The 14,319-nt window shown below is 29.8% G+C and overlaps 1 protein-coding gene across 1 annotated transcript in view; it reads right to left on the bottom strand.

The window, feature by feature from the left end:
- Positions 1-14,319, bottom strand: part of LOC107443541 (rabphilin-3A) — a 90,313-nt gene that overhangs the window by 47,590 nt on the left and 28,404 nt on the right. Inside the window, exons 2-4 of the mRNA XM_071185881.1 lie at positions 11,934-12,048; positions 9,918-10,053; positions 7,450-7,593 (exon numbers count right to left, since the gene is read on the bottom strand). Of these exons, the coding sequence (XP_071041982.1) occupies positions 7,450-7,593; positions 9,918-9,988 (215 nt within the window). The 5' untranslated portion in view covers positions 9,989-10,053; positions 11,934-12,048. The remainder of the gene's footprint in view (positions 1-7,449; positions 7,594-9,917; positions 10,054-11,933; positions 12,049-14,319) is intronic.

Genomic DNA, 14,319 nt, shown 5'->3' on the forward strand with positions numbered 1-14,319 from the left:
AACTATGTTTATGAACGGAAATAATGTGTTAATTACGTAAAGTTTGAAAGCTAATAACCAGAAAAAGTCTAATTTATTTTTACAAAGAGAAAGATGCAAAGTTATCATATCTTTGCTTGCGATCTCCGAGATCTGTGGACACAGTGACGTCATGAGGAGGAAAATCGTAGCTTCAGCTCTAAGAGCGGAGTGAACTAGCCCTTCTATTCTCTTTAGCCCTGGATCAGACCACCGTGAAGGTAAACTAGTTCACGAAAGAGCTATTTAATACGAAATCTAATAAAAAGAAGAAAGTGGTAGAAAATATATGTCTAAAATTTGTTTAATTTATGTATATGATTGGTTTGTCTTATTTACTTGTCAATCACTACAGATTCAATTCTCAAATATATATGATAAATTTCCCCCCAATTATTTTTAAAATAGGGGCCGAGCTGTATTGCTTGCCTAACGCTGTGTAAAGCGTGGAGGTAGCGGGTTCGAATCCCGCCGCTACCCTGGATGTATCTTCATACTGTATTTCTCTGTATTGCGCTATCTGTAATTCCATTTGACAAAGGTTTATAAGTCTAAAATTGAGCACACAAGCCTGCAAATGTATGCAAATTCAATGAACAATACTTTTAAAATAGAATTTGGGTATCAGCGCAGACTACTTATAANTTGTACTTTTTCCCTAAAAAAGTAACGAAAGTACAAATAAAAGTACTAAATTTAAAAAGTAACGCAGTACAAGTAAAAGTACGTATTTTTTACTTGTACCGGCGGTACAAGTAACGAAAGTAAAAGTACTGCCATGTATGAGGTTTATACATACATGCAAACTTGCACATACATACCGCTCCTTTGAAAATATTACTTAAGACAAAAATATATGATCTTAACGTATCGCATTATAAACTGAAACGTATTATTGCTTTCTTCCTCCCACTCCCTACGTACCAGAGAAGTGGAGACACTTCGTATTCAATCAAGGAAATTTTAAAAAATCCTGGTTTAGAATATAAAATTAAATTGCTTAAAAACTGGGATCTATAAGGGGAAACCGATCGCAGATTTAAAATAAGTGGTCCGAAAACATGTAAGGTTCTTTCTAAAATCTCCTGCATAACAGAAAGCAAAAACTGTTCCCCAGTGTTTTTCTATGCAATGGTGGTCAAAATCAGTTTTTTACTAAATCAAATGCTAGAACTTAAATTTTGTTCCCCCTGAAAAACATGTCTATTAAAAGCAGAACAAGTTCACATTTCAGTGTAGTAAGACTTTAAAAAAAATAATAATAAAATTTTTTTTATTTAAAAAAATTAAAGTTAGTGAAGGAAAACTTTTTATTACCACTATTTAATTAAAAAATTACAAATTAAGTTTATAACAATCGTTATTGAGATCAAATAATGGCTTAAGTACATTCCTTTAAAAAAAATGCTGTCTAACGGCATGTTTCAAAGAAAAATAGACTTTAATTAGTAAGAAGTCAGGCTTTTAAGTTAGGTTGAAATTATAATACTGATCAGTCAATAAAGTATAGATATCTGGTGGGGTGTTTAACTTTTCTTGTGCAGTTAAGAAGTTTAGCTCAAATTTTGTATTTTATCATGCAGAATTATATATATTATAGTGATGTAAAAAAATTTTACACTTTGCAATTCAAAACTTTTTCGACTATTATTTAATAAAATAATAAATATTTACTAAATTTATGTTCTGCAAGGAATTATTTTTTGATAAACGAATTTTATAATTGTGTGTAGAAAGTTTTCAATTCATTTAAAAAGTTCTCGAGATATGGCGAAATACGCAAAAAGTAAAATTAACATTAAAGGTCCAAAACTTTGGATCGCTATCCCGTTCAAGCTATGGGAACCATATTTCCCAGATTGCGGCTACTCTCTATATTTTGAGGGTCAGAAATTAATTGATAGAAAACTAGATAGTCTGAAATTAATCAAATCAAAATTTACGAAGATATAGGGTTTCTTAGAAATTGCTAATGGCTGTTTTCCATTTCATATTAAATGCTAATTAATATAAATAATTAAATATGCAATTATTTTTTTTCTGCAGCATCTATTACTTCTTTTATATTTTAAAAATATAAGTTGTATCAAGTAAACTATGCTAAGCTGTAAGTTGTATAAGTAAGCTATACTGTTTCTTAGAAATTGCTAATGGCTGTTTTTCCATTTCATAATAAATGCTAATTAATATAAATAATTAAATATGCCATAAAGTTTTTTCTGCAGCATCTATTACTTCTTTTATATTTTAAAAAAATAAGTTGTATCAAGTAAACTATGCTAAGCTGTAAGTTGTATAAGTTAGCTATACTGTTTCTTAGAAATTGCTAATGGCTGTTTTTCTATTTCATAATAAATGTTAATTAATATAAATAATCAGATATGCCATTAATTTTTTTGTAGCATCTATTACTTTTTATATTTTAAAAAAATAAGTTGTATCAAGTTAACTATGCTAAGCTATAAGTTGTATAAGTAATCTATACTGTTTCTTAGAAATTGCTAATGGCTGCTTTTCCATTTCATAATAAATGTTAATTAATATAAATAATCAGATATGCCATTAGCATTTTTATGTAACATGTATTACTTCTCTTACATTTTTAAAGAATAAGTTGTATCACATGTGCATATGTTTACATATGTATGATTGAATTGAAATCAAGTCACAGTCTCTAAGTTTAAAATTCAATAAGTTGCAGTCAGAATCGGAGCTTTTAAATTTCAAATTTTAGGAGTCGGAGTTAGAGACGGAATATTTAAGTTTAAAATTCTAAGAGTCGGTGTCGTTAAGCTTAAAATTCTAGGAATCGGAGTCTACAAGTTTTAAATTCCATGAGTCGGAATCATAAGGTTAAAATTCCAGATGACTGAGTCATAGTTGAAGTCGGTCATTTTCCCTGAATTAGAGACGGAGTCTTTAAGTTTAAAATTCAAGGAATCTTTAAATTTAAAATAATTAGAATCTTTAATGTTCAAATTTTAGGAGTTTAAGCTAGAGACGGAATATTTAAGTTTAAAATTCTACGGTTACCTTAAGCTTAAAATTCAAGGAGTCGGAGTCTTTAAATTTAAAATAATCAGAATCTTTAATGTTCAAATCTTAGGAGTCGGAGTTAGAGACGGAATATTTAAGTTTAAAATTCTAAGAGTCGGTGTCTTTAAGCTTAAAATTCTAGGAGTCGGAGTCTACAAGTTCTAAATTCCAGGAATCAGAATCTTTAGGTTAAAATTCCAGATGTCTGAGTCATAGTTGGAGTCGGTTATTTTCCCTAAATTAGAGACGGAGTCTTTAAGTTTAAAATTCAAGGAGTCGGAATCTTTAAATTTAAAATAATCAGAATCTTTAATGTTCAAATTTTAGGAGTGGGAATTAGAGACGGAATATTTAAGTTTAAAATTCTAAGAGTCGGTGTCGTTAAGCTTAAAATTCTAGGAATTAGAGTCTACAAGTTTTAAATTCCAGGAGTCGGAATCTTAAGGTAAAAATTCCAGATGTCTGAGTCATAGTTGGAGTCGATCATTTTCCCTATCAATTGCCAAAGCCTTGATTAAGAGTGAGAAACTAGATAGAAAAATAAAACTAAAACTCTAGATGGCGCTAGCAAGGATACCTTCACGTATCAAAACATATTTTTCAAAATGTATTGATGCGAATATAGTTACAAATGCAAGAAGAAGAAAAATTCTCCGTCGTTTTATTTATTGCAAAAAAACAAACAACGTATAGATCAGACTCATTTTGAATATCATTTAATCTCAAGTGACGATGCATTAACTTTTCTTGTTCTTTTTTGAAAGAAGAAACAATCTTGAGTGTTTTGTTTGAAGTCAGTTTTCAGTTACAGTGAGTAAATAATGGCTTAATTAAGACGTCAACTGCTTACATGAATATAAATAAGTTTTTTAAATGCAAAGTGAAAATTTCCCTTTTCTAACGTCTCCATATTCCGCTTTTTTTTCAGCCTTTGATTTTTTTTTCTCCTCCTTACTTCTGAAGGAAAAGAAGATTTTTAAATTTTTTACTAGAATAGCTTTAACTTGAAAATGATGAGAAAGGTATTTAATGTGCTTTATGCCTACCGGTAAATTCGTAATGGCATTTATAACGAGTGTTCTATGTCAATAAGATAGTGAAAGTGGTTGCAAACAATATTGTTATCAAATTAAATATACGAGTACTATTCCGCTTGGAACGATGCATCTATTGTTCAATACATGGAATGCAAATTTTCGGAGGGGAAAAAAAGTAGCAACTAAGGTCAAAAACTTAGTGATTCATATTATTAACTGGGACCGGGATTGCCTGGTTGGCAGGGCGCTGGACTCGCGTTCGTGAGAACGGGAGTTCGAATCCAGCTGGTCGAAGATTCCTCCGTTTAGTAAATGGTGACTGGTGCCCGTTAAATATGTCCGGTCACAAAGTACTCCATGCTCCCATAACAAATTATACCTCTGGGGGTACTGAATTTAAGAATGGTCGTTCTCTGGTTCAGATCAAAATTACGTTTTGTGGATGAATGTGTATGAGGGGGTCTGCCCCATGAACGAGTGAGACGTATGATGCGGCAGGAGTCGTATTCTTGAAGATAGATGGCACCCCTGGAAAACAAGAACAATCGCACTCCTTGCCTTATTGGTTTCCGACAACAACAACATATCATTAACTACCATAATATCATCTCCTGTGTTTTGCAATACAATATAGTTTTTTTTAAAATTAGTTTTTGTAAAGATTTAAGGCGAGAAAAATATAAAAAGTAGTTTTAATTTTTAGTTAATTTTTTTATTTGATCTGTTTAATTATTCAGTCTTAACTACCACCATGAATGAATGCAAATTATTTATGTGTAAAACGTCCTTTATGTGTAAACGTATGTCCTTTCCTTTTACAGAGACGCCAACTTGCTCCGGACAACGGATAAATATTTTCATGTGGTAGTCTTTTAATATATGATTCTTGGTTTAGTAAATTCGATTTATAGGGTTTTTACTCACCATTACTTCAAAATAATTCAAAGGCTTATGCGATATGTCGCTTTGTAACAGTTAATCCAAGGGCTTCCCTGACCGTGACCGAGCGGTATCGCCCGCCAAACGCAGTGTGAATCGTGGGCGTGGCGGTTCGAATCCCTGGAAGTATTTTTTGCAATGTCAAAGGTTTACTTGACAAAGGTTTATAAGCCTAAATTGAGCAAATGTATGTAATTTCAATAAACAATACGATTAATCTGTGTTGAGCCAAAGCCTCCTATAACTGAAAGCCTCCACACGGTTTTTTATAGGTTGTCCGATCAGACCACTATGAAGTCAAAATAGTTTACGAAACAGCCATTTAATACAAAATCCAGTTAAAATAAGAAAGTGGTAGCAAATATATGACAAAAAATTTGTTTTATTTATGAATATTATTGGTTTGCCTCATTCACTTGTCAACCACTACAGATTCAATTCTCAAATATATAGAATAAATTTCTCTCAATTACTTTTATAAAAGATTTTGGGTTCATGCGCACAACTGGCTCACTTTTTAAATAGTCTGCGCGGACTACTTATAAAAGACCGTGTGGAGGCTTTCTGATGCAGTAGGTGATAGTTGAGCCGTTTAAAAAGGTAGAAAAATGAGCCGAAAATCAGCAAATTTTAGTAGGTAGTTCTCTTACCGTTTTTTTTTTTTTTTAATTTTTTTACATACTATTTTGTAAATTCCTGAGCATTGGGCATTTCTAGAGTCACTTTCTGTTGAAAACTGAAAGAAATATGCAAAAAAATTGCTAATTTTTAATCTCTTTTAACACGTTCCCGCCGGGTTGACCCACCGGTGAGTCACGCTACATCGTCTCATCGGGCGGTGCACCGAAGTAAAAACTGGTAACAAACAAATTTCATTTTTTAGTTTTTTTTACGGGAATAATAAAAATCCATAACTACCAATTGTTTTTAACGGATGCAATTTTTATATTGAATTGCTTCTTCGCCGTGATAAATTTTCTTACAGTGAATTGTTATTGTTGAGAATAGATTAACTCCTCCCGAATATTATCTATCATTGAAATAGTTCTTCTACCAGTATTTTCTCTTTTCCGTCCCGCTTTCAGGCGCAACAACCGGCGTGAACGTGTTAATAGACTTTTGCTTCTTATATGTCACCACTTTTAACAGTTTTAGTCGCCCGTTACTGTTTTAATAAAATGCTTCTTTTCTTTAAAATTTAGATCGCTGAAATTGTTATAGTTACAAATAAATTTATACCTTCCGAAAGTTATCGATTACTGAAGTAAATTAACGACCAGTATTTTCTATTTTCCGTCTCGCTGCCAGTCCTGGTCCTATTAGACCTCTATGATTTAAAATAGGAAATTCCAATAACTTTTACATTTTTCTAAGACCAATAGGAATCCTGTAAATTTAAAGTATTGATTGGGGTGTTGTGGGATGTACTTAAAGAACCGAATGTGCAAAAAACAATTACAGTGAAACCCCGCTATAGTGAACACGGTTTATAGTGAACTTCCGGATATAGTGAGCGAAATGTTAGGTCCCGTGCCTTGCTATACACGTATAATGTTATTTTTTGTGGATATAGTGAACCAAAAAAGTGAGGAAGTTGGATATAATGAACTTTTTTCTGTCTTCAACTGATTTTTTTCCTCATTTTTTTATAATAATTTTTAAATTTTTACTTTAAAATAATTACATATACCGATTTTTAAAACCATCTATAGAGGGGAATTTAGCGATAAGCTTCTTTTATCTCACTTTCCCATCCCTAAACAAACCAAGCAGATATTTCCAACCCTGGCAGATAATGCACCTGTAAGGTGTCAGTGGGATCAATATGCATTTTCTGTCAGGATTATGAGATTGCTCATCAACTAAAGATTACTAATTTTTTTTTTCTTTTTTGTAAGCAAGACGAAGAGTAATGAAAAATAACACATTTTCGCTACTAAATAATATTTTTCAGTCATTTATTTAAATAATGTGTAATAAAAGGGAGGAGTTTGGGAACCATTAGTTAAATTGCCTGCGTAACGGATATAGTGAACTCCCGGTTATAGTGAACCAAAATTTCGGTCCCTTGAAGGTTCACTATAGCGGGGTTTGACTGTATTATTGTTTCATTGTGCAAAAATTTGTACTTGTTAGAAAAAGGGTACTGAACTTTTAATGAACGAACACTTTTTTCAATTTGCGCATGTGTTTGTATTATTAGGGTATAAAAAGAACAATTGCTAATGTAAACAACAATGCGTTGCATGGAGAGGAAAACCTCCCACGGTTAGCCTGACGGCAAGGGGACTCCAGGTTCTCTCTACCACTGAGGTGGAAGCTCAATGAGGAAGGTGAACTCTCAATGTTTGAATGGTTCACCATTCAAACATTGAGAGTACTTACCCTACATATCTACTTACAGTACATATCTACTTACCCTACTCGTTCTTGTTCTACTTTATCCAAATTCTCAGCTCTTTTGATTACGCCCATTATGACTTCCTGTTCTGCATCGCTCAGAGTTTCCGGTTTATTGAATGAATTGATAGAGTTCGTTTTCACAGACCATCCTGTCTTAAGTCTAATTAGGAAACAGATTTATTTAACCACATAGTATTTTCATTATGTTAAATCATTTTATCAGAAGAGAAAAATTAAATAGCAATGTTAAGTCTAAAAATTTTTCCCAAATTAACTTTTTTTTATCCTGCCTTAGGCATAGGATAACAAGCCTTTCAGAAAATAGATCAATCGTTTGTTAAGAGATGGCGCCACACATTCTGCGGGTTTTGCCAAAATGGCCCCTTAAATATAACGTCATGAATATTTTTCAAACGTTATTATTTAAATTTAATTAAAACTCATACATAGTGATATCGAGTTATTCGATTACAAAGACTGTATCAATGAAATCTCAATGCTACTCTATTTTTTTCTTTTTAAAACATATGCGTCTCAAATTTTAACTTGGATTCTGAATTTCACAAAGATTTTCGAAGCTCTTTCGCCAAACAAAATTAAAAAAATAGTCACAGTGTACGCACTTTACACTTGAAGCAAAGCTACAATTTTAAACTGTATATGCAATCTCGTTTTATTATATGGGCTTTAGAACAGGCAAATAACTTTAATATTTTAATTGTATTATACTTATTAAAATTCGCCAATTTGGCAACAATTTCCCACCTATATGGAAATTATCAGTCATGTTCCCAATTTTCAAAAATTTTTATGAGCCCAGATAATGCAGCATTGTAGTAAGTTTCTAAATTTAAAAAATTAGACCGCAAATGCTTTTCATTATCTCAAAACTGTGGCTTTTGTCCATATTGATGTTTTGCTCGATTTACAGAATAAACAGCTCAATTTAACGCTGCAAAGTTGAGTTGAGTTGTTTGCCTCCAGCTGCTGAGTTGAGTTGTTTTCATCCTGTTGCTGAGTTGAGTTGTTTGCCTCCTGCTGCTGAGTTGGTTTGAGTTGTTTGCCTCCTTTTGCTGAGTTGAGTTGTTTCTCTCCTGCTGCCAAGTTGGGTTGAGTTGTTTTCCTCTTGTTGCTGAGTTGAGTTGTTTGTCTCCTGTTGCAGAGTTGAGTTGTTTTCCTCCTGCTGCTGAGTTGAGTTGTTTCTCTCCCGCTGCTGAGTTGAGTTCAGTTGTTTCCCCTCCTGCTGCCAAGTTGAGTTGAGTTGTTTCCCTCCTGCTTCCAAATTTAGTTGAGTTGTTTCTCTCCTGCTGCCAAGTTGAGTTGAGTTATTTCCCTCCTGTTGCAGAGTTGAGTTGTTTCTCTACTGCTGCTGAGCTGAGTTGTTAGCGTGCTGCATATTTTTTGAGTAATCATTTTTTGAGTTTCACTTTTCACGTTATCACTACGTAATCACTTTTTACGTAATCATTTTTCGCGTAATCACTTTTTTTTTGTAATAATTTTTTCTAAGCAGTAGTACAACATTAGTTACTAATTTTCCGCGTACACCAGAAAATTCAATATTTAAAACTTGAACAGATTGAAACAGTGCGACTCTATCTGTAATCAGTATGTGTTATCACGTGTGTATATCACGGTTCTTTTTTTTTAATTTCATATTGAAGGAGACTTGGTTTCATTATAAAAGTATTCATCTTTTTTAAATTTTAGTAATGCAACGAGGCTAGAAAAAGAAGCAAAAACCCCTAGAGATTCTTCAAAGTCTGCCTTGATAAACAAAATAAAAATAAATAAAACTGATAGTTTTATTTTCTTCCTTCTCTGACTATTTGAAAATTTACAATAAAATTAGTGTTCAATACAAACATATTTGTGTGTTAAACAGCAATCGCTCTATCAGTCTGTTTTAAACACAAAACTCTTTTTCGATCTTTCACTAATTTTCAAAAAAAGAGAAATCAAAACAAAGTAACATATAAAGATTCAATTATAAAGTTTACTTATTATTAATTGCGAACTTTAACTGTATATGTTGAATACATTTTAAAGGTGTAGAATATTTTGAAACGCCCGGTGGTGCTGGCTGAAAATAGACTAAACTTGACCGAACTCTATAGTTTAGTCTATTTCAGCCACGTAGTCTATTTTCAGTCATATTTTAAATCACGTAACTGTTTCAAACTTACATTAGTTAAGAAAGTAGCAAATCATTCACAAAAAAAGCATAATCTCTTGCGACTACAAAGCCTTTCGAAAAATAGTCTTAACCAATATAACATAACAAATCATACAACATATTATCTATAATCATTCAAATAAATGTAATCAAACTAATAAATATATACGTAAAGAAAGTAACATAAAGAAACATAAGAACATAAAGAAACTAAAAATCAAGAATATAAATGACATTTTTAAACTCTTAACTTATTTGACAATCACTAAAATAATTCATGCTCATTCATTCTTTATAAGCTTTCTTACTTTGCTCGAAGTGAAAGCTCTCGATCGTTTGGACAGACCCACTTATCTCGGGCCATTCCAAAATCTCCCATACTGCCACCCCTGGGCCTGAAAGAGGAAGTACGGCTATCCAGTTTGAATCCTTAGGTGTCAGGACCTGCAACGAATACACAATACATAATGATTTATTTTTAATACAGATAAAGCTTAGGGCTAAAATAAGTAAGTAAAAATAAGTACAAAAGAAACAATTAAATATGAAAAAAATGAACAACCGAAGCTGACGTCTTCAGGGGTACCAGCTCCGGACGTCATAAAAACAAAAGCTTTTCTATCGAGAGAGCACGACAAAAGTCCAAAATTGCTCTCTCTGTACCCCAAAGGCAGAGTTGAGTTGTTTGATTTTATTTAAGAAAGGTGTAAATTATTTAAAATGTATATTATAAATGATATGTATAAATGTATATGTATATAAATGCATATTATGTATAAATGTATATGTATAAATGTATATGTATAAATGTATATGTATATAAATGTATATTATGTATAAATGTATATGTATAAATGTATATGTATATAAATGTATATTATGTATAAATGTATATGTATAAATGTATATGTATATAAATATATGTATATATGTATATGTATATATGTATATGTATATATGTNATTTTTTCACCATGTACAATCTAAATAGCTAATATACTTTTTTAAAAGCCAATAAGAACATTGGTAGAATTCTTCTACATAAGTACAATACTATGTCTTTGATGATAAAATACTATGTCTTTGATGATAATATATTATGTCTTTGTGCTAGAACATTGTGTTCATTGGCGAGCGAGCGCAGCGAGCCATGGTTCACGGCGTGAACCACATAGGATTGCGTAGCAATTCTCGGGGGTTGGCGAGCGTTAGCCAGCAGGGGGCGGAGCCTCCTAGTATACTTTAATAAACACATGATGTCTTTTTTTGTTTCTCTTGAAACTGTTCTGCCATTAGGATATAATATAGATTGAGTTATATTTTTTAAATTTACTGGCCTACCTATTTTTGTTTTCTTTTATATCAATTACATGAAAGGTATCATCCTCGCCAAAATTACATTTCAACTTAATGCTGCTTGGGTTTGACCTTTCCAATTTTATCCATCAAAGCTTATGTAAAAAAATATTGATAAAAGGTGGACTTATTCACAATGGCTTCTGAAATGATTCTACAATATATTCAGAAGCTATTAAAAAAAGGGCTGTCTAACCTAGAAAAAAGTAACCAACGAGTAAATCCTTTAATAACTAAGAAGATTATTATTTATTTCATCAAAATTTCCAAAAATCAGAAAATATCAAAAAATGAACTTAACCGCATTGGCTTTTGAGCGGCTCAATTATTCATAGAAATATCACGGTTAGATCCATGTTTTCAATCTTATTGTAAGACAAGACATTCAAAATGTATCGTGATAATTTTTGTATATTCGATATTGTTGTCAATAATTATCGTATATAGTACATTCTGTGATAAATCGATAAATCACATGACTCTTGTAAATTTTTTATAATTTCCAATATTGTTTAAAAGGGATTTTTATCTAGATAAATAATGAAATCTCCTCTAGCACGATATCATTTACATCTCATATAAACGAATGACTGTTATGAATTATTCATAGAAATATCACAGTTAGATCCATGTTTTCAATACTTATTGTAAGACAAGACATTCAAAATGTATCGTGATAATTTTTGTATATTCGATATTATTGTCAATAATTATCGTATATAGTATCGTATTCTGTGATAAATCGATAGATCACATAACTCTTGTAAAAATTTCTATAATTTCCAATATTGTTTAAAAGGGATCTTTATCTAGATAAATAATGAAATCTCCTCTAGCACGATATCATTTATAAATATTCACATTTCATACCAAGGAATGACGGTTATGAATTATTCAGATAAATCTTTGAAAAACACGCAAGAAAATGAATATTTGGAGTGATGGATGAAAAAAGAATAATATCCCTACCATTCAATTGAAGCATATTTGCAAGGAAAGGGGAGAGAGAATGTTTTTACAAAACGTCCGGCAGTTAGCGTGACATCCGGCTGCTTAATGTGGCTCGGTTTATCCAGTTATGTGCCTGCAAGACAAGAATAAATAAATAGTTGTACATTTATAAATAGTGAATAAGAGATTCTGTGACTGTGAAATTTCTGAGTCTTTAAAGTATCTAAGATATAATAATAAATTTCAAATAAATTAATAAATAATAATAATAATAATAAATTTCTAATAAATTAATAAATAATAATAATAAATTTCTAATAAATTTATAAATAATAATAATAGATTTCTCATAAATTAATAAACAATAGTAATAATAATAAATTTCTCATAAATTAATAAACAATAATAATAATAATAATAAATTCCTAATAAATTAAGAAATAATAATAATACATTTCTAATAAATTAATAAATAATTAATCGGAATTTAAGAAGTATTCCATTTAGAGCTGCTTTCACTCGCTAATCTTCACATTTTCACAATATTTTTATAAACAGCACTTTATAAGAGAAAGAATACCAATAAAATAGTTTATTCAGAATTTACGTCTCTGATTTAAACTCCTCAACTATTTTTTAGACTTTAATTTTAAAGAAATTTCTGAGTCTTTAAAGTTTCTAAGATATAATAATAAATTTATAATAAATTAATAAATAATAATAATAAAGTTCTACAAAAAAAAAAAACCACGTTAATCGGAATTTTAAGAAGTATTCTATTTAGAAGTATTAGAAGAATTACTTTCACTCACTAATCTTCACATTTTCACAATATTTTTATAAACAGCACTTTATAAGAGAAAGAATACCAATAAAATAGTTTATTCAGAATTTACGTCTGTAATTTAAACTCCTCAACTATTTTTTAGACTTTAATTTTAATGAAATTTCTGAGTCCTTAAAGTTTCTAAGATATAATAATAAATTTATAATAAATTAATAAATAATAATAATAAAGTTCTACAAAAAAAAACAGTACCACGTTAATCGGAATTTTAAGAAGTATTCTATTTAGAAGTATTAGAAGAATTACTTTCACTCACTAATCTTCACATTTTCACAATATTTTTATAAACAGCACTCTATAAGAGTAAGAATACCAATAAAATAGTTTATTCCTAATTTACGTTGTTAATTACTGCGATTTAAACTCTTCAACTATATTTTACACTTCAATTTTAATTCTTTAAATAATTTTAATTCTTTTAAAGTTTTTATTATTCATTTTTATTACTTTTTCTTCCAATAAATGGTTTTGTTGATTAAATTTTCCAAATATTTTTGATAATGTGTTTTTTAATAGGTGGCAGCAATGAAATATAATTTGCTTCACATTTTTTCTACCAAATATATTTTTAAAAATTATTTTATACGATTTAAGCTATAAGTTCTGTTTTATATCTTTTCCTTCTTAACCAATTTTTGTTAACTGTGAGATTAGTATACCTATTTTTCAGGCATTTTAACTTTAATTCCACACCGGTAAGTTTATTTTATTTTTTTTTTTTTTTATCTCAGCTTCGGAATATCTGAGCTCAATTTCAAAAGCATTTTTATTTTTTAGCAATATAGACGCATTATAAAAAGTAATTTCTTATAATTATTCTTTAATTATTAAATTATTTCTGATAATTATTCTTTATTTTGAAATATTGCATTTACCATCGTAGAGGAATGCGTCCTAAAGATGCGTCCCGTTTTTTCATTAAAAAATTTTCCATTTTGTTTTATTTTATAATTAGTTTTTGTGTATATAATAATTATTTAAAATGACATAAAAGAAAAAATAGAACTATTTTTTAAGCGCAGAGAAACCAGGTTCTGAAAGACAAAATAAAGTTCTTCAAAAACATAACTTCTCATTTAAATACATTTTCTTAAAAAAATTGTATTTAGTGTAATAATCGCAAATATATTAAAACAGATATTTGTTTTTCGCCACCACTCTTAAAAATTTGAGAGAACACTCTAATAAAAAATTATTTTGTTAAAAAATATAAACACCATTACTTTTTTCTTTAAAACTAATAAAGTATTTAAATATAAATAAGTGAACTTAATAAGTTACTTAGTAATCGAAAGTGAACACTTAAAAACTAAAGTAAATTTGTTATTTTGTCAATTGTTACATATTTAATCTGTTTGAAAGTGTGCTAAGGAAGTTAACTGTAATAGAAGAGAAAATAGATAGAATGTTTAAATAAAAAGAAAAAAATTATACGCGTTTACAGTGTTTATTTAAACAACTTTTTAAGGAATATATATATATGAAATTTCTGAGTCTTTAAAGTATCTAAGATATAATAATAAATTTCTAATAAATTAATAAATAATAATAATAAAT

This window comes from Parasteatoda tepidariorum, chromosome 9 (assembly GCF_043381705.1).
Source record: "Parasteatoda tepidariorum isolate YZ-2023 chromosome 9, CAS_Ptep_4.0, whole genome shotgun sequence".
Lineage (NCBI taxonomy): Eukaryota > Metazoa > Arthropoda > Arachnida > Araneae > Theridiidae > Parasteatoda > Parasteatoda tepidariorum.